This window comes from Amphiura filiformis, chromosome 8 (assembly GCF_039555335.1).
Source record: "Amphiura filiformis chromosome 8, Afil_fr2py, whole genome shotgun sequence".
Classification (NCBI taxonomy): Eukaryota; Metazoa; Echinodermata; class Ophiuroidea; order Amphilepidida; family Amphiuridae; genus Amphiura; species Amphiura filiformis.
Genome location: NC_092635.1, coordinates 25829993 through 25850658, shown reverse-complemented (window position 1 = coordinate 25850658; position 20666 = coordinate 25829993). Strand labels below are relative to the sequence as shown.

Genomic DNA, 20666 nt, shown 5'->3' with positions numbered 1-20666 from the left:
TAGACTTGTTTGATACTTACTTGTAAGTAGAGATTAATAAACCAAATCAATGAGTACTGGTACATAGGCTCAATGTTAGCCAAATCAGATATGGTGAAGAACAAGATGGAGGAATGCTTAGCAACCTATAGACATAAGAATTATAAGAAGGACAATCAATTTTTAAAACAAATATGATGATATTTTCTTCCTATAATCAGAGCTGTCAGTGCATTACAAATCACAGCATTCAACTTGGTGCGACAACTGACAGACACATGTCTTTAGAGAAAGAATAATAGTAGGCCTACCAAACACAAGTCGCCATGTTTTAAAACACATTTATATTAAAATGTTCCTGAAATGTTTCAGATTGCTTTCATGTAGAATAATATGCTCTACTTACAGGCTTGTATCCATTTCTAGTCTCATCAATTTCTTTCTCTGTCTTTGATGTGACTTCTTCTTTCTCAGATATCTCAATGGACAAGACTTTACTTGATGATAAGATCTTGATAGCTGTCTCATCCTCCAGAATGTTACCTTCAGATGATGATAGAACCTGGAAATAACAGGAAATATTGGCTGAATCAATAGTGCTACTGTCATGTGGGAACATTTGCTTCTGTTGGTTCTTTGTTAAGATCTGCCTCACAGTGATATAAATTAAGATGAAGAAAAAGAAAAGAGATTGCATACATACAAATGTCATATCAAGCTAAACAATTATAGTCCATCACCTTTTATCCATCCATGATGGGACCAAGAATTGGCCAGGTAAGTGAAAAATCCAGACAAGTAAATTATGTGTAATTCCACATTGAATGTCTAAACGAGGTCTGGATAAGGGAGGTTTGACTGTATGTAAATTGGTATGTTATTATCACTTAAATCTATTTTAATACACAATGTTTTAAAGAAAACACCCTTTACTAATCCAACATCATAATCTAATATCATACCAGTTTTAACCCTTCTGATTGCATAAGATACCATCTAATGTCTTTTGCAGGCTATGCTGACAAAAAGCTGCCACCATTTCTAACAATTTTTTAAAGGTAGGGTAATTTACATTCAGAACACAAACCTCCAATATTTTGTCTTCTATTTCTTTGAGTTGTCTTTTGTTCTGTGCACTCTCTATAATCAACTGGTTCTTCTTTTCTTCTAGTTCTGGTTTCTCCTTGGCAGCCACAAGTCCTAGCAACTGGTCTTCTAAGCCCATGGGTGTAATCATGAAGTTTAACAGAGTCACCTGATATAGAAATTCAATGGAAAATTAAGAAGTATCATGTAACCTATCTGATGCTGGTTTCATACTTTCAGCCATTTCCTGCTGCGGCATGATGCTTCATCATTCCTCTTGCACTTTCCTGCAAGTGGAGCAACATGCCGTGAGTAGCAGCTCTGTGCCCATCAGTCAAAAATCATATCGTGTTCTCATACGATAGAGCGGTATCACTTCAGAGTTGACTTGCATTCAACTCCTAGTGATCTGTCACATTGGGCAAAACAGTGGAGTGATCGATATATCGGCTTGCCGTTGTTCACCACTAGTGTTTCTGGTGTGACTGCGCATGTGAAGCAAAATCATCTTCAGAGAAAGCGGTAGGAACATATGAAACCAGTATTATACTACAAGACCTTATATGTACCCTGTGATTAGGGTTATAGAGAAAGAGTTAGGACTTGGGTAAGTGTTAGGGTGTGGTATGTATTTTATGGTTATAGACAATCTGCAGAAAGGGATGACCTTTTGATACATGACTAAAATTATTTTATTACAATTTTAAAATACATCAAAATTCTTGTTTTTCTAATAATTATGGTATAGATTAGGGGTATTAAATTGCTAAAAGTATAATACTTTTACAATATGCAACTATAAATATAATGTGGGATGTGAAAATATAGCATTTGAATTGCATACTTGTCAACAATGAATTTTACACCATTACGATGACAAGTGGTTGACATGGTTATACATGTATTGTCTTCATTTCATTCCTAATAAACAATACTTACCTTTACAGAGACCTCCGGTAGATAATGAGGATTGCGTAATCTGGTAGTAATGTACAGCTTGAAATCACGACTGTATTCAATGACAGTCTCACCAAGTTTGATGTGATCTAAACCTCTCTAATATAGGCAAAAGAAAATATGAATCATAAATCTGTCTTCAACAATAAAGCAATAAAAATGCACACTATGTAAAGATATTTACTAGGACTGCCAAATCATATGTGACAACTTGGAGTCAACCAGGTAACCTCATTTGATATTCACACTCCCTGTGTTATGTCTTTCATAAGGGGTGTATGGATGTCAAATGGAACAGCCAATTGTACCGTTTGGATGATGCTGCATCAAGGATATGCTCAGAAAAGCATTGTCAGAAAATTTCGCACTCCACAACCCTCAAGTTTTTTTTGGTTTTTTTTACTTTACTTGTTGATGAAATAATAATCAGGGCAAATATTACAATTTTGAAAATATTATCTTGGAAAACAAAATCTAGGCTACTGGACTTGCATGAATTAACTACCATTAATTACAACAATCAACTTACCATTCTGAAAGTTTGTCTAAGCAGCAGTGGCTCTAACAATGGGTCCAATTCTTCTCCTACGTTCTCCAGCATACATGGTTGACCAAACTGAAATGTTAACAACATGGTATGTGCTTTCAGTGCTTCAGAATAGGGTTGAAACCAAAAATGATGTATATTATTTGTTAATGTTTAAGTTTAAATTCAGATTGAGTGAGTGAGTACATATTTGTGGTAATATGCATATTCAGCTTATTTTTATGACCAAATACTTTTTGCAATGTGAATTTGCTCTTACAGCGAATGAAGTGCCAATAGTATATGTGATTCAATGAGCTAATTAGGACTCTACTTCTGTATTAAACATGGATGACCTGCATTGACAGCGTCATCAAAATACAGATGTTGGTATCAGGTGAAAGCTAATAATTTTCTTATAACGGCAGTGACAAACTTAACTTTGACTTCATTATATGGATCATACCTCTCACATAAAACAAAATACAGAAATCAATCTTTTCATGTGATGACTAACCTGAATGCAATTCTCCAATGTTCTTGTGTATGTAGGATCGGAAAGCTTGATGACTTGTAGGCTGTTTGGCTTCTCCATGTTCTTGACCCATTTATTAGCTTGACCCTGGGGGTCAATCATCAATGGCCATCGACCAGCATTGGTCACTATCAAAGCATTGTCGGTCGAGAAACTGTAAAGTAAAAAATATTGGATCATAAATTTCATCATTGGCAGTGTGGATAATATTTTATGGGTGTGTGTGTGTGTGTGGGGGGGGGGGGGGGAGGGGCAATAGGGGGTACATGTGCATGTACCTGTGTATGATATAAAGGTAAAGTCTACAGTATACCATATACCAAAAGGGAGATCTGCAGAATGTTTTCTTACTTGAAGAAGTAAATGGAGATTTTTGAAATGTGGGCATGGAGAAGAATAAGATCGAATAATACTTTTTTTCATCTCAAGTTTAGTATAGTTATAGGTACGTATTTCGCTGGTAGCCATATCGAATCATTTGTGCTAACCCAATCCCACAGAGCGTATACACATGTATAAGTACTATTTGCCGGCATGTTACTGCTCAACTGTGTAAAATCTAGAACCGACATCACTACCAAACCTGAGGTGAAATGAAGCATAATAATTAATGGACTTACTTGTCAACTGGCAACCCTGCTAATTGCCAGTCCCTTATCTTGACAGGATCTCCCAGGGTAGCAGACAGTAGGAATGTGTCTGATACAGGAATGCTTCCTTCAAGACACATTTCATGCCATTCCTTCATACAATCCTATGAACAGATAACATGGTGGTACAAAGAGATGGTTAGAATGCATACATTATAGAAAACATTCAATCTGTTGCAAACCGAGTCAGAGCAAATTTTAATTTAAGTTCACAAATGATATTAATATTCATGATGCAATTAACCAATTGCAGCAGATCATTGATAAAATGGGTTTCATGCATTAATTTTTTTCAATGCACGGACAAAAATCTGCATTCATGTATTACTGTGTGATGCGTGCGCATTTATGAAGAGGTGGCTTGGTCAATTTAATTACGGGTAAGCAATTCTGGGATGCCAATGTTGGTTTTATATTTTACTTTTGATTTTGATCATTTTTTAATACCTTAATAGCAAAATATCTTTCTAACAACAATGGTTCTATGATGTTTATGAATGACAAAAATCAACATTGTTTTGGTGACAAAATTAAAGGGTGTATGCATTTATTTTTGCCATTTCCACAACAACAGATTACATTCAGTCATTAACCTCTAATCATGTTTATGATTTGCTGTTGAATCTGTATCAATAAATCTGTATCAATAAATCTGTATCAAAGCACTATCACTTATTCACTAAATCTATGCTAACATAGCATGTACTTTATCTGACAGCAACATATTATGTAATTGACATACCTGTCTAAATGATGTCGTGAATGGTCCTAAGTAAGCTACTACTCCCGCTGATAACAGTACATCTCCAACTATATTGACAAAAGTAGCACCAAGTTCTTCTGCTAACTAAAATGCAAAGAATACATACATGCATAAATATTTGTTATGAAGCATAAAAATATTTCAAAAACATCTTACGTACTGAGTAACATTGTCAAGCAAGCAGCTGAAATACCAAGCAGGTCTGTGATAAAAAAAAGAAAGTATCTCTTGAAACATTTGATTCCAAAAAACAAAATGTTACAGAAATCAAACAGGAATCACAACAATAAATTATGTGGAAATTATTTTATTATAAAGTCATTCAAAAATAAGCATCAAAATGGTAACGATATGCATCAATTCAAAATGTAAATCACCTTCCAGCTTAAAAAAGGATTGGGAAAATATCACAAGTGCAGTCAAAAATCAAATTTCTTTTCTGCCTTATGGAACCAGAGACTCTGATACCTTGACATGGTAACCCAACGGCACACCCATGCTATAACCTACCTGCAACCAGAGACTCTGATACCTTGACATGGCAACCTGATGGCACACCCATGCTATAACCTACCTGCAACCAGAGACTCTGATACCTTGACATGGTAACCCAATGGCACACCCATGCTATAACCTACCTGCAACCAGAGACTCTGATACCTTGACATGGTAACCCAACGCACACCCATGCTATAACCTACCTGCAACCAGAGACTCTGATACCTTGACATGGCAACCTGATGGCACACCCATGCTATAACCTACCTGCAACCAGAGACTCTGATACCTTGACATGGTAACCCAATGGCACACCCATGCTATAACCTACCTGCAACCAGAGACTCTGATACCTTGACATGGTAACCCAACGGCACACCCATGCTGTAACCTACCTGCATCCATCTTTCTTTTTCTCCACCAAGTCCTAAAATCAGTTTCTCTGCTCTTTCAATCTTCAATTTTGTGAGCTCTATGTTATCTTCCAGATTCTACAAATCAAAAATAAGCATTTGTGAAAAGAACCGATAAATATTGTTGCTTAAAAGCCTTCTAATAGTCCATGTGGCTTCCTGGAGGCAGTGTCATCAGTACATTGTCGCACTTACTTTGCATGTGTACAGATAAACTGACTTTGATCACCTGTATAAACACACAAGTTCTTTAGTCAATGCACATGATTTAATACTAAGCCCACTGGAGCATGCACTGACATCATACTCCCAAGGAAGCCAAATGGACTACAAGGAATAGATTTATTCAATAAAATATAAATATACATTGCCACGATAAATGTTTTTTCCAAAGATGCATTTCAGCAATTTTAGTATGTTCTCTTTAAAAAAATAATTGCTGTAAAAAGAAATTACAAAAATGAATACAATATTCAAAATATTGTTAGAAAAAGTATTGTTGATTTTGGCACTTTTATTTTAAATGAAATAAAAATATGAAATATTCTGGGGAATTTTTATCATGCTCTTTTACAAATATGGTATTATATGTCATTCAGGTAGTGAGGAGAAGTTTTGTAGCTATAACCAAATGTTCATATATTAGTGAAATTATTTGACATTACATGCATGGTGGCCTAACATCATCAAAACCTCAGATACTACTTCACTTTGATAGTAAGTTTACCTGATTGATTTGTGACAAAATATTTATTCAACCAACCTTTTTCTCTACATTCTTCTGTTCCAGCTTATCATTAAGTGCTTGCAACTTATCAGTGACCTCTTTGAGAGCAGCCCTCTTCTCTTCCAATGTACCTTCTTGTTGAGACAGTTTGTACTCTGCCTCTCGCAGTCGCGCCTTCTTGGGAGCTACTACCTGAAATGGGATGGTATCAAATTTGTCAAAATAAGGAAGAAAGGCATACATATAAAAGTATAATCATTGTACTGTTATGCCAATTATGTGATCACAGCCACCATCACACAATCGCGTGCTGATGCAGTAGCTCAGTATTTATTCTAATGCTATAGATCATAGGTTATATCATGAAAAGAGTTGCAATGGGCTTTTCCATTTAAAATCCACACTACACCTGTGGAAGATTTAGGAAATATCCTCCACAGGGGGAGTATGGATTTCAAATAGAATGAACACATTAGGCAGCTCCATTTGAAATTTATACACCCTCTGAGAAAGAGTCAACTTGAATCTTCCACAAAGGGAGGGTGAGTTTCAAATAGGATTGATAATGTGCTTATTGAAATCCATACTCCCTCTATGGAAGATATTTCCAAAATCATCCACAGGAGTATAGTGTGGATAACAAAAAAAAAGTTAGTCAGTAGGTGTTTATAATATCAGTAAATTGAAGGAAACTTTGGGAAAATTTGACAATGTTTATTCAATTAATAAAAAACAATTTGATTTGACAATATATTCTAGAAACAACAAAACAGCAATTCCATAGCACCAAAATCAAATTTCATTAACTAAATGATGGTCTTAAGCAACATAGCAAATTTTAAAGTCCCATTCAAATAGTTTGTCTCACTCTTGGCACAAATGTGACTGAATTTGATAGTAACCAAATCATAATTGAATTACTTTTCATCAGGTAAACAAGGTCATAGAGAAGAATATCAACCATGTATCAAAGTAATTTATACTATGTACCTTAGCAACCCTGTCATATACTTCAATAGCCTTAACCCAGCTACACAGACCCTCAGCAGCAGATGACACTTTGCGGATGATGGCAGGATCAAAGTCAGGATTGTTGGAGTAGTTATTTCTGATCTTCTGAATGATAGGACCTGGTATGTTGTCTTTATCATACACTTTCAACGAATTTAAAAACTGCAAGTCTCCAAGAACCTGCAATATGAGAAACATTTGAAATTTTAGTTTTCTTAATTATTCTTGCAATATATAATTATGCAAATTGCTAATATAATGCTTTGCAGTGATTATTTTCAAAGTGCAATTCAGTTTATCAAGTTCACAACTTAATTAATGTGTATGTTAACACATTATTGAGGGGAAATAAAATCCCAGAACCCATCGATAAAAGAATGAAAATTTGTTGCCTGTTCAGTCTATTTTTCCATGAATATGAGTAAAAATGTTTTAGTTAAAAAAATATCCTTGTTTTCACACACATACAAGGGTATTTTCCTTCCTTATTTCCTATTTATGTGCTGTACTTCCACATTTGAGCACAGGCTTTAATGTGCACAGTTTGAAGTATACATGATCCTGGACCCTAGGTTTGATTGCAGATTATCAGAACTAGATGGTCCCTTTTCTCGTTTCGAATAGCTCCGAAACTTAACATGCACAGGGTTGGACTCTTCCTGTACATGGGACCGACAGCTTTACATAACTTCCAGACCATGAGACGCCACACAAATCTTGCTTATACGTGCAGTGTATGGGGGTGAAAAGAAATTCTATTATATTCTGCAAAGTAACTAAATAAAATTGCAGGGTTTCCAACCTTATAGAAACATTTTGGGAGAGGAAGAGAATTCTCACCTGTGGCAAGCCCAAGGCTCGAACTCGCCCAGATTGTATTCTCCTGGCCGACAGTGCAAGGTCGGCCACCTCACCCTCTCAGCACACTAGGGGTGCAACCACGTAAAGGTATTCATGTCACTACCAAACTGGAGTTGAAACAAAATTTAGGCAGCCAAGCTTACATATACCTACCCTCTTTGCTGCTGGCCAATAGTCATCAACAGGTTTGCCATTATCACCCATTTTCTTTTCAGGCTTGATACCCTGTAATGTAGTAAAGCAAAATTACCAGTAAAAAATGATCACAGAATAACAGGCATGTGTCAGCCATCAGAAAAATCCCAACATTCATAAGTTGCATTGGTAATAATAAAATGCTGTGACATCTTAGGGATGGCTCCAAAAACCAACTGTTGGCACCCTGGTAGAACTGGTAGTTTGAAACAATAGAAACCATGCCGGAGGCTTTTCTTCAATTGCATAAAAGGCCTGCTTGATACCAATATCCAAATACACAAAGCAATGCTGTAAAGCTTATGTAATCATTAAACTATAGTTGGATTTTGAAAAAGAAAAATGATATAAATTCAAGTCTTATTACTGGTCTCCTTTGGCCAATTTCACTCTCAGCTGGCCAGACCCACCCCAATGATAAGCACAGTGGATAAACTACCGGATACAAAAATGTTATATGATGGTGTTATTATGGATACCGTTGGCACACTTTTCACTTGTTCATTATACTTATTGATTACGGAATTAAGCGCATACACACGATATACTATTACGGTACCATACTTGTCTCTTTATAGGGCCCACTAATAAATACGTATATAATCTCCAATCAATAACGAACCTTGTCTACCAACAGGAGATCAGCAGGGGATAATTGGGAGTGATTAGTGGTTTAAGATATATTCCTTTTTTTTCATAGGTAAACTTGACTATACATAAAACCTGAGATACTGCCCTGTTACAATCCATTCACTCACCTTCATGATGCATATAGCTTCCATAACCAACTTGATACCAGGAGGTGGGTTACTCATAGACTTAATGATAGTAATGTCTGATTGCTTGAGTGTATCCAAGGCTTTGATGGCTGCATTCAGTGCTGGCATGGCAACCGCTAAGTTTTGTTCACACTCTTGCTGCAATGACAATTATACACATTTTACAAGTTTGTATAAAATGAACAAATGATAATGCTAATAATGGACTACTAGACAAGTATTCCACACAACCCTAAAGCATTTTCTGTACTATCCGTTGATGAGGGTCAAGATTAACGAGATGGTTGGCTTATGGAACTATGCTACTAGGGGCAGGAATGAGAACACACAGAGACACTTGTTTAGTGGTACATGGTGCTAGTAGAAGAGGACAGTTTATTTGCTTACCAAGCTATTTATGGTCAACCCTGATATTGGATATGAGAGTGTTTCTAGAATATAGATCCTTATATATTACATATTCCACCCTGATGTGGTAGTGATGTCAGTGTGTATTTCATTGGGCCCAGCTTACAAATCGCTAGTATTCGCTCAAAGCACTGGTGTATACACGCACATGCTTAAAGACGCTGCATAGATGTATGCGCGAAACAGCTGCCTCAACGCTTCGACATCACTGCCACATCAGGGTGGAAAATGCTTTAGTGGAAGATTTCACCGATTCCAGTTGCCCCTTATTTACCTTCAATCCAGCTGGATTTTTTTGCTAGTTTTATGTCAAATTCCAATTGCAAAATGTTGCAATTAATACCATTTTGTTTAGAATTCCAATATATTCCACAAATTTTTCACTTTTTATGGATGAAAATGTTTGGATCTGGAAGTATTGCAACTGCTAAATTGGGTTGGATTATCACAGATTTCCTCAGTGGGGCATGGCTTTCAAATGGATTAGCCCCATGAAACTGACATTAGACTCAAAAGAATGCTTTTAAAAAGTGTAATAACCACCTGGCCTTTGTCATTTTACAAGAACTCATTGCATCTCATAATTACACCTGAGGGTTCTTGGTTCAAATAGTTATATGGGGATGTGTTGTTGAAGTGGGTCTTAAGGATGGCCCCTTTTTGTGTGAAAATTGGCAAGTAGATGAGTCACTTTCAAAGATTTTTGAAACTTGTTGGAAAATTAGCCCAATTTTGTGAATCAAAATTTTTCCAAACTTACAAATTATTTGAGAGAAAATGTCAAATTTTGAGTAAATTTCACCAAAAATCTGGGTATCTGGTATAGAAATGGGTGCTATTTTTGGCAAAAATATATATAATGTTTTGGTCCCCTTTCAGGCTCTCCGAGGTGTGTCCCTACCCAAAACAAACTTGAGCACCCCTCTGGGTAATTATACCTTGATACCCTTTGCCTCTTCTGCTGCATCATTAGCCATCTTTTCATCAGCAGCAATGAGTACTCTCTTAGCATCCACTTCCTTGGTCTCCTCCTTAATGATCTCTATCAATTCTGCTGTTTCTTTGCTGGTCTGGATTAGCTGTGGTTGTAAGGCTGTCAAGTCTTCCTGCATCACAGAAATCTGAAAACAAAAGCAGAAAATAGACAAATGTTTCTGTATGGGTTTGGGCCTATGTATACTTCTCATATATTATATGAGCATGTTTCATTTTGGTTTATTAGTCTAAAATTTAATACTAAATAAATATGTTTGGTTTTTATGTAGCTCAATTTTATCTAGACCACATAATTCCTGCTTGTATATGTCAGATTCAGTCCACTTCCTCCATATTTTTAGCACAGGTCTTGTCTGGTCAATAATCAAACAGAGTACCAGAATAGACTAGCCAGCCACAAGTTAACACCCTATTTTTTGTTCAGCTGACTGCAAGCTACACTTGGAATGCCAATAGTGATCTAAAATAGTACTTTTGAACAAATTACCCATCTGTCAGCATATTAATCAACGATGAGGTACAGGTGGGTGTTAAGGGGCATCCGTAAATTAATCTGTGAATCCCACTCTGTTTTTCCGAACTATTGCTAGTTGGGGACATACCATCATTTCCTGTCAAATATCACTATAAACATTTATGTGTCAAGCTGCGATTAGCACATACCTGAGAAGCAGCAAACTCCAACTTCTCCAGCCCCACAATGTATCTCTGTTTCAGAGTCATAATCTCAAGACGTTTTTGATTCAATAAATTCTTGAAAGTCTTTATAAGCTCTAGGTACGATGTTGGTGTCACATAGTTCTTCCTCCTTAATGCAGCAAAGAATCTGAAAATGAACAATCACAAATGATGTATGAGATATCATGCAAGAATGGATCAAGGTCAACTTGGGAACAGGAACATGATGTTAAAATAAAAACTAAATTTATAGCTCTCTGATGCCAAATCTAACAGATCCATTTCCTGAAAATTGACCTACACCTTGCAACAGGTGGCCGAGGGCTTACATGCAGCAGTCTGCATTTATGGGGGCTTATCCGGGAAACAGGCTATGACAGGGGTTTACCGCCTTAATTATTTTTGCTCTTCTCATCTTCAAATACATTGCTTTCTTTTAAAAATTTTCTCATTCCCCATCTTCTTTTTTCATTTCCAGATTTTTGAAATGGCTCTATTCCTGGAAAAACTAACACTCCTGCCCAGATCATTGCAATGTTGATTGAGAAAAAAACAAACAAAATAAAAGTGGAATGAACAAATATTGTATAATACCAGATTGTATTAAAATGTGCTTATTCAAATTGTGCTTCTATATTGCTTTGCATTTTATAATTTTTTATTTTGAGGTGTAGCAAAAGAAATAATACTTACACATTTGACATGGCTCTGACACTCTCATGGAAGTGTTTACACATGACAACAGTTTCTGCTCGCACCTCATCAGACATCTCAACATCATCCAAGAATTTGTGAGCAACTCTTTCAAGAGCATCTTCTGGCCAGGCCTATGATAACAAAATGAAGTAAACCAGTGGGTCATAACCTAAAATGGGTATCACATGCTCAAAATTTGAGGTTAGAAGGCTATCCAGAAATATGGTGTGGCATGTTATTTTTACATGGGGTGGGGTCCCAAGTGATCTAATTAGGGGCTCATTAATAGAATTAAGGGTATGATCAATTGCTTATGCCCAAGGCGGCGGCTAAGATCATAAACAACGACCATGCCCTCAATTCTATTAATGAACCTGTTCATACATTTCCCAACATTCTGTGATTGTTTTTCACTAAATAATAACAAAATATATGATATAGTATGCTTAAAAATGTGATTTTCCTTTGTTTTTTTCAATACCAAAATTGTCACGCCAAAGCATGCATTAATATTGTTTATGCCTGCTTCTTGACCACTCATATATGTGGTGTTAGATAATTTGTATGTAAGAACACTGATTAAATAATGTGGTGGCATTCCAAAACAGGTTGGAAACCCATGGTTGAAAGTAGTCATCAGAGACTACACATACAGCAGTATAGTATATGGCTCTATAGGGTTAAAGAGGAATGATCAAGAAGGAAGAGGATGAAGAGGATGCTAAGCCAAGTAGCTTACAAAAACTTGCAGACTTACCTTAAACCAATCAATAGTACAGCAATTAATGAGAGAAGGGAACATACGAAGCCTGTTGCGGAATGCATCACCAATAGGACTGAATGCCAAGACAACATGAAGGTTTCGTCGTATACGCTCTATGAACAAGTTGTACATGTTCAAAGGAGTCATTTCAATCCTGAGATTTTGCTGCACAGCAACTTGTTGCATCTGAAAAAAAAATTAACCAGTTATTTATTGGGCCATACATAACCACATAAACATAAAAAATGGCATATGGCCCATTTTCCCTAAAATTGTAAAAAAAATAAATTAAAATTTGACTTTTATTGCCAGTTAGAACAACTAAAGGATTTGCATTTAGCTATGTTTCATTTGGCAAAACAAGATAATATTTCTTTAATTCCAAAATATTAGTGCTGCATTTTTCTGTAATCAGGAGTAGTTATATAGAGGCCCTGCATGCTTTTATTGATTGGCTCCAAACAAAGGATTTGAACCGGTGTCCTTCACCGTAATCATGGCGCAGTGCAGTCCATTCAATTAAATATTGTGATCAACCTATTTGATCTGAGTGCATTTGTTATGTGTGTGAGATGAACTGTCGCGGTAGATTGCAAGCATGCTTTTGTTGAATGCATTTGAGTAGTCTGCCATATTTACGGTATGATACGTCATATGCACAACCTCTATAAACATACACGACATAAAGCATTTACCTTTTCAATAATTTCTAGTCTCTCCTCATTTTCATACAGGTTTGCTATGTCACCAGTGTTGAGTATCATGTTTACATCTTCTAAAAAGGATTCATCCTGAAATGTAGTGATACAAAGGTGACATGTATTGTATGACAAGATATAAGAGAATGAAATCATGCAATATATCTAGCAGGACTGACATGATCCTGGTTATGTGGGAATAGATCACAGCAGGATTTATGTGACATTTTTTACATATTTATTTAGATATTTTTGCTTAAATAAAAGCCACATATCGAAATTCCTTGTTTCCTAAGAAAATGGTCAGACAGTAACATTAGTAACTGGTCAGTAAGACTCAATTCCATGTTCCACATGTTTTTTCAAGTAATGGCTTTAACATGGAGGGTATCAAAATAGCAATGCTAAACTTAAGGGCTTCACTTCAACAAACCAGGATGGATTAAGGCAGTCGAGAGGTAAATACTCTTTTCAAAATTGACTGTGATATACATGTATACTCGCTATACACTGGACCAGCAGCTTCAAGTCCCCTCCAAAGGATGGATTATTCTCATGGTTTATTAACCCAATTCTAAATGGACCATGAGGAGAGTGGAAGTTTGAATTTACTCTTCAGATGTTGCCAATTATATTCAATATATTCAAAGTCAATATCTCACCAAGTTACCGCTGTCAGGAATTGAACTTGGGACCTCATGCATCAGAAGTGAGTACTCTATTCACAAGGCTTCACTCTCCCATAGGGTATCTGTTACTCTAAGTATTTCAATACAACATTCAACCAACCTTGATCTGATGGTCACCAAAGAGGAAGACTGTTGATGTTCCTTCATCACCAGCTTTCCTCAATAGTTTCCTGATATCCTCCTTCCAATCAGCTACAGAATAATTCTTTGTAATCTCAATGCTGAAGATATCATACATTGACATGAAAGCTGCTAAACGTGCTGCACTCTGACGACCACTGCCTCCAATACCTGTAAAGTTGAACATGAAATTATTGGTTTGCGAGATTATTAAATAAAAATCAAATAATCACTTCTTTCCTCAAATGGTATTCTATAAATGCTCAGAGTCTGATGCTGACTTTATTAATTGAAAGAAATCACATCTTGAGTTCTTGACAAAGTTGATGCAAAACTTAGTTGTATATATTTTTCCATCATGCCATGCACTTTTCCAGGGGCTCAAAGTCCCACAACAAATTCTCAACCTAGGGAAAACAGATTTGAAGGTGTGAAGGCCATGGAACTCCAAGGCAGACATTCAAAATGCATGCATACTTTGATACTGCCAGAGGAAGTGACATCTGAAAAAAGTACATGATGGGATGTTAAATTTGGTTAGATTGAATTAACTGTGCTATCAACCACACCTGCTTTATTATAAACACGCATATTTAGTTCCAAAAATAGAGATAGGTATTTGCAAAGTTTGCAAAAGTATTTTAAAATCCAAAGCAGAATGCTTAAACTCAGTTAAAAGAAGCTTGAGATATTCAAAACTTTCAAAGCTTACATTCTTATACACACAATGAAATATTGTCACTAAGTGTCAATCACATAATTCTTGTAACAAATGCTTAAAAACATATTTTTACCGATATCCGTTTTTAAATAAATAGCTCAGAGACACTTTTTTGTGCTTCAATTGTTGTATCTCCTTACCTACTAGCAATGCATGTCCATTAGGTTGTTTTAGCACCCTACTGATCCTTGATATGTGTTCTATAGCAAACCTAAACATAACAAGATGCATTGGTGATGTACTTATGGTGTTGTATTCACTCAGGTACTTCTCCATTGACTGCATGACAAAATACAATAAGATACAAAAAAGTCAGTGGACTTTTCAATAAACTCTACAAATGAGGGAAAGTGGCTTTATATATTCATCTTTAAACGTCTCTTAAAAAATTACCATGCTTTACCTTAATCACTTCTCTTACTTTAATATTTTCCTTCTAATGTTCTTTCTTTTTCCTTTCTCTCTATTTCGACCTATATCGCTTATTTGAATAAATAATCGCATTCACTGCGTGATGTTGAAGTGAATCCAACTCATGGACAAAATAGCTAACAGACTGCGTACAAGCAATCAAAGTCTCAGCATCATCCGATAATGAGGGCCGATTGTTCCATGAAATGCGACAGGCAAAACTGCTATGCATTTACCGCATATTTGCGTAGGCACGCAACGCTCTATCACATACCAACACAATGGCGTGATTGTTAGACATGTTGCAATTGAACAGTCGGTTAATCGGCCCTCATAAATATGCGAGAATTCACAGCATACAATGCACAGGGACGTAGACTGTTGATACATGGTCTGTTAGTAGTCTAAGATCCAACTCGCTCCTGATTGGTTGGTATTTCCAGAGTCATGAGTATTTTTGCCCCATCCAAATTTACCTTTGAATTACATTCACATACTGATGTGTTCATTACAGAAAGAAGAATCTTGGTCAGCGAACAAGTTACCAACATAGGAATTGCTTTATTCCGTGTGGAGGTAACTTGATTTTTGACCAAGATTCTGCTTGCTGCATGTTAATTCAAATGAAGTTCTTAATGAAAGTATTTGTACATGATTTTCAAAATAAAAAATTGTTTCAAGATAGCACCATCCTACCTCTCTTAACTGGTCCATGTCTGTGATTTCATCATACAATTTCGCCGAATCATCTTTGTGCAAATAGTCTCCAAAGAAAAGGCTAAAAAGGAAGATAAATGTTTTTGTTATGGCGAGTGAGATGCCAGAAACCATAATTAGAGTTATAGTTTTAGCCATTTAACTTAAAAAACTGCAGTGTGCTTCTTAATATTATTACATTTATCTTATCTGAGTCAAGGAAGCCAATAATTGAGTTCATTTTTCCACAGGTCTTTCAGTTCTTAAGTTAAGGGATCTAAAATGAGCGTTTATTGCGTTTCGACAGTATTTTTTGTGGGACATGAGAGCACCTCGGACTTATCGAATTGCATTCTGAATACGAAGCATGTCTTTCTGATATCAAATAATTTTCATTTTTTGAAAATCACAATATAATACAAATTTTATGACAAATTATAAAAATTTGATATTTTTGATAATTTTTGATATATAACAGTCCTCGAAGTAAATTATGTAAATCTAATTATATATTTTTAAAGTGTATGTAGCAGGGAGGAAAAGCCGACGGTCAATTGAAAATTTTGACCTTTGATATTGAAGATATGGATTTTTTTCCCAAAAAGACCTAATTTTTGTTGGTGTTTTGGGGAAAAAAAATCCATATCTTCAATACGAAAGGTCAAAATTTTCAATTGATCGTCGGCTTTTCATCCCACCTATATACACTTTAAGTATAAATCATCTGATTTATAAAGTTTACTTCAAGTACTGTTAAATATCAAAATATCAATTTTTAATGATTTGCCATAAAATGTGTATTAAATTGCAATTTCAAAAATCAAAATTATTTGATATCAGAATGACATTCTTCGTATTCAGAATGCAATTCGATATGTCTGATGTGCTCTGATGTCCCAAAATAAATACTGTCCAAACGTTCATACCCCAGCCCTTAAGGCCAATAATATATCAAAACCAAAGTTTTAAGCATTTTCATCCTTCCAAGAAAAATCATACAAATATGGCAGAAATGACAACCGTTATATCAAGCCTTGGAATCTCCTTTATAGAAACGATACCATTCCTCTTGTGTGTCACCTTTATTTGTTATGATCCCTTCAACATTGATTGAAAGAAACCCACAATGCATAAAATACAGGATGCAATACAAACACAAATTAGTGATTTGCTTACAATGGAATGGATACTTAAAATGTTTTGCAACTGAATGTATTCAAAAGTGCTATATGGCATACACATTGTACGAAATAAATGAAAATAATTAATTTGGCATGTTTAACAAACATTTGGGGTTACTGATACAATGAAAAAATGAAAGTGTTTACATAGTCATAAACCACTATTTATCCTCTTGAATGAAAAAGACTAGTTTGCATATGACGTCCTGTTAACCAGACCAAAAAGGCCGTACTGCACAGGTCACACATGCTTTTGCCCTGATGTCAGAAGCAAACTAGTCTTTTTAATTTGGTCTTCAATTATAGGTAGCTGGATAAAGCTATATAGCATGCGTGTGTCAACCTATAATCTGAGACAGAATTAAAAAGACTATACCATTTTCCACACTCATGTGGCTGTGACATATCAGTGTGCATTTCATTGGGCGCAGCTTCAACTCGCTAGCGTTCGCTCATAGCGCTGGCGTACACATGCATATATGCTTAAAGACGCAGCATAGACATGCACACAAGACAGCTGCCTCAATGTGTCGACGTCACTGGGGTTAAAAAATGGTATAGTTTGCATCTGATGTCACTGTCAATCAAAGTCCTCACAACCCTAAACTGGCTAGTAGCATGTAAAGGATGGTTCATTCATCTGGTGCTGATCACAGAATAGGAATTGCAGTAAATGGTGAAACATTACAGTACTTTTACAACGCAAAAAGCAACTTAGTCATTGTTTTGACTTACTTTTGAGACCTAACATGTAACAGCAGACAAGTGCATCCTTTTAATATGGATGTACACATTTGTGCAACATTTTCATTAAAACAGTGGTAAGGGGTTAATTGGTACACATTAATATTTAGAAGAAAAATTGGTGGTACAAGTCATTCTCACAAAGGTCACCTTGTCCTCATAGATCTGTTATAAGTAAATTGCAAACAAATATTGTAAGGCACCACAAGAGGATACTGAAAAAGATATTTAGCAGAAAAATTAGTGTAAAAAGCACACAGATTATCTTTTCCCGATAGACCTGTGTAAGTAAATTGCAAAAAGAATGTACTGCAGTTGCACTCAAAATAAAAACGCTTACAAACACTTCAATCAGTTGAGTATCATCAGAAATCGATAGTTCTTAGGCGAGGTTTACTTGAAGAATATGTTAACCAGTGTTTCATATCATTATATTATTCATGTCATGTACATCATACATATTTTGGATCCATACAATTCAACACCATACATTACCTGGCAGATCAAGTTTTCTATATTATTTTTTAGGAAAGTATTATTAAATTTCTTTTAATGATATGTAGTAGATATTATATTAGTATCAGTAGAAGATATGCCATAGTATCAATGTTGTTATATGATAAAAAGCTGGAACAATATTAAATTGTGCATTAGTTGTGCTTAGGAAACAGGTACAATAGACATAAAAGCCAAATTGGTGCATAGAAATAATGTCTGTAATAGATTAAATGGATGGGAAGAACATTAGTAGATCCACTATTAGTGAACTTAAATGCATTAATTGTGAGTTAAAGCATGGACATGCACAGTACTTGGTTAATAGTAGTGAAAGCATTTTAAATATGCATAAATGAACATTTCTTATCTGTGTGCAATTAAAGGCGGTATAGGGTTATTCCAGTTGAAATCCATACACCCTAACAATGGAAGACATGACCTTAATCACACAGGGAGTGTGAATTTAAATGGAGGTTTGTAATCTGCACCCCTGTGTTGGAGATTAAGGTCATGTTTTCCATATGGGGTGTATGGATATCACCTGGAATGTCCATAGACACCAGTCTGGCTTTAAAAATCCAGCACAAAAATCATTGTTATTTTGGAAATGGAAGATTTCCACTAAAATAATTAAATATACCAGTAACTAAGACAAGGGTCACTGGCCATATTCATAATCAACATTATTATTTCCAAGGATTCCCCTCAAATCACAGAAAATTATAAGTGAATCTGTTAAATAGCTAGCAAAGTGATTCCTTTAAGTAGCTTTAATTCAAGGCATTCAATTCAATTTCTCCCATAAGTTTTAAGGGATCACATACTTCCCTTGAGTTTTGTCCTGGCCTTTTCGCTTCTTTTTCTTCTCATTTTGACAAAAACCTATGAAAGGGACAATATTATTTTAAAACCAAATTTTGTGTGGGATGTTGCAATATCCTACTTAAATTACACAATACTCATGTACTTAGTCAGTCCAAAAATTGTGCAACCATTACGGATTTCACTGAGGTGTTACACTTATATGGGAAGTTTTGCACTAAGTGTATGCAGAGTAATGTAGCGCATCATAGGGGCATGTTCCCCAAATCAGATTCAAAATTTGAAAAATTCCATATACAAATTACCAAAAACCTGTACCTTCTCAATCAAACCCAGTGTCAACTCATCAATCTGTCCAAATGCCCTCTATCAGATTACTCATGCTACACCACTGATTTGTTATGAATACAGCCACAGGGAGTCTAGGTCAAAATGACAAATGTGATATTTAAACACTTTGCCTTCAAAGAGAATTTCACATCAGTATAAGAAATGTTCACCCAACAGTGTCAAATCATGCAAAGAATGTGTTATGTACATGCATCATGCATCTGTGGTGTTACACTACAAAGAAGCCATGCAAACTAACTACTACCTTCTCATATGACCATCACTAATGTCTTGATGTACATCACTGGATGCCGTTGTCGGCCTACGACCTGTTGTTGGTCTAAAATTGGCAATGGGTAGCAAGCAATGCAATATTACACTATCAAAAATGTGCTCAAGCTATATGTATACATAATGATTAACATAATGAGCTATATAATACTACAGCTAGTCTAAAGCTATTTGTGGAGAAAATACAATGTAAAAGCTACTTAATAAAGCATTTGCATATTATTCACATGTTTGTTTGTAACATTAATAAGCATTTCTTATGTTAAGCTTTCTTGCACAAGTACAAACTGTGTGACTGTTGTACATTTGCATATGTAAACTGTGTGTATATTTGAATATACCTGAATATTTACCAAAGGTAAAGTGATTTTTCAACTGTCTTCTTTTGTACCAACTGTCAAGTCTTGTCTATCACAAACATAATCTTTAATAAACATGTGAAAACAACATTCCAAGTTTTCCACTGTTCTCCATCTCGAAACATATTATGAGAAAAATAAATTGAGGTTTCAGGGCAAGATGGCCCCATTTCTAATAGCTACTTTTGTTCGTATCTAGTACTCAACATACCAAATCTAACACATGGCAACTATTACAAATAGGGCCTTCTTCTTGCCCTGATCCCTCAAAATATACAAGCCCTGAATGACATCCTACCTTCTCATATTATCTTCTGTTAAACTCTTGCCAATCTCAAGTAGATGAGTAAACACAGCATTCATCTTCTCTTTGAACTGACTCTGCACAGTACTCTATATTAGACAACAGGATTTCAAACACAAAGGGTTTAAACTTTCAGACATGGCAATTTTTATTACTCAAATATTTTTGGCTTACAATACATACAACACTTTTAGCACATAGCTATTTTAGGCTTACAAAACATACACTACTTTTAGCACATAGCTATCAATGTCACATGTTCCAACATAATTGGTAACATC

The 20666-nt window shown here is 35.5% G+C and overlaps 1 protein-coding gene across 1 annotated transcript in view; it reads right to left on the bottom strand.

The window, feature by feature from the left end:
• Positions 1 to 20666, bottom strand: part of LOC140158860 (dynein axonemal heavy chain 3-like) — a 115888-nt gene that overhangs the window by 35041 nt on the left and 60181 nt on the right. The window contains exons 43-65 of the mRNA XM_072182115.1: positions 20380 to 20474; positions 19697 to 19771; positions 15857 to 15938; positions 14890 to 15028; positions 14009 to 14199; positions 13217 to 13312; positions 12516 to 12707; positions 11756 to 11889; positions 11048 to 11210; positions 10327 to 10509; positions 8960 to 9118; positions 8160 to 8231; positions 7125 to 7325; positions 6171 to 6326; positions 5390 to 5485; positions 4476 to 4580; positions 3704 to 3837; positions 3066 to 3237; positions 2552 to 2638; positions 2005 to 2121; positions 1067 to 1234; positions 386 to 541; positions 21 to 125 (exon numbers count right to left, since the gene is read on the bottom strand). Coding sequence (XP_072038216.1) covers positions 21 to 125; positions 386 to 541; positions 1067 to 1234; positions 2005 to 2121; positions 2552 to 2638; positions 3066 to 3237; positions 3704 to 3837; positions 4476 to 4580; positions 5390 to 5485; positions 6171 to 6326; positions 7125 to 7325; positions 8160 to 8231; positions 8960 to 9118; positions 10327 to 10509; positions 11048 to 11210; positions 11756 to 11889; positions 12516 to 12707; positions 13217 to 13312; positions 14009 to 14199; positions 14890 to 15028; positions 15857 to 15938; positions 19697 to 19771; positions 20380 to 20474 — 3078 coding nt within the window. The remainder of the gene's footprint in view (positions 1 to 20; positions 126 to 385; positions 542 to 1066; positions 1235 to 2004; positions 2122 to 2551; positions 2639 to 3065; positions 3238 to 3703; positions 3838 to 4475; positions 4581 to 5389; positions 5486 to 6170; positions 6327 to 7124; positions 7326 to 8159; positions 8232 to 8959; positions 9119 to 10326; positions 10510 to 11047; positions 11211 to 11755; positions 11890 to 12515; positions 12708 to 13216; positions 13313 to 14008; positions 14200 to 14889; positions 15029 to 15856; positions 15939 to 19696; positions 19772 to 20379; positions 20475 to 20666) is intronic.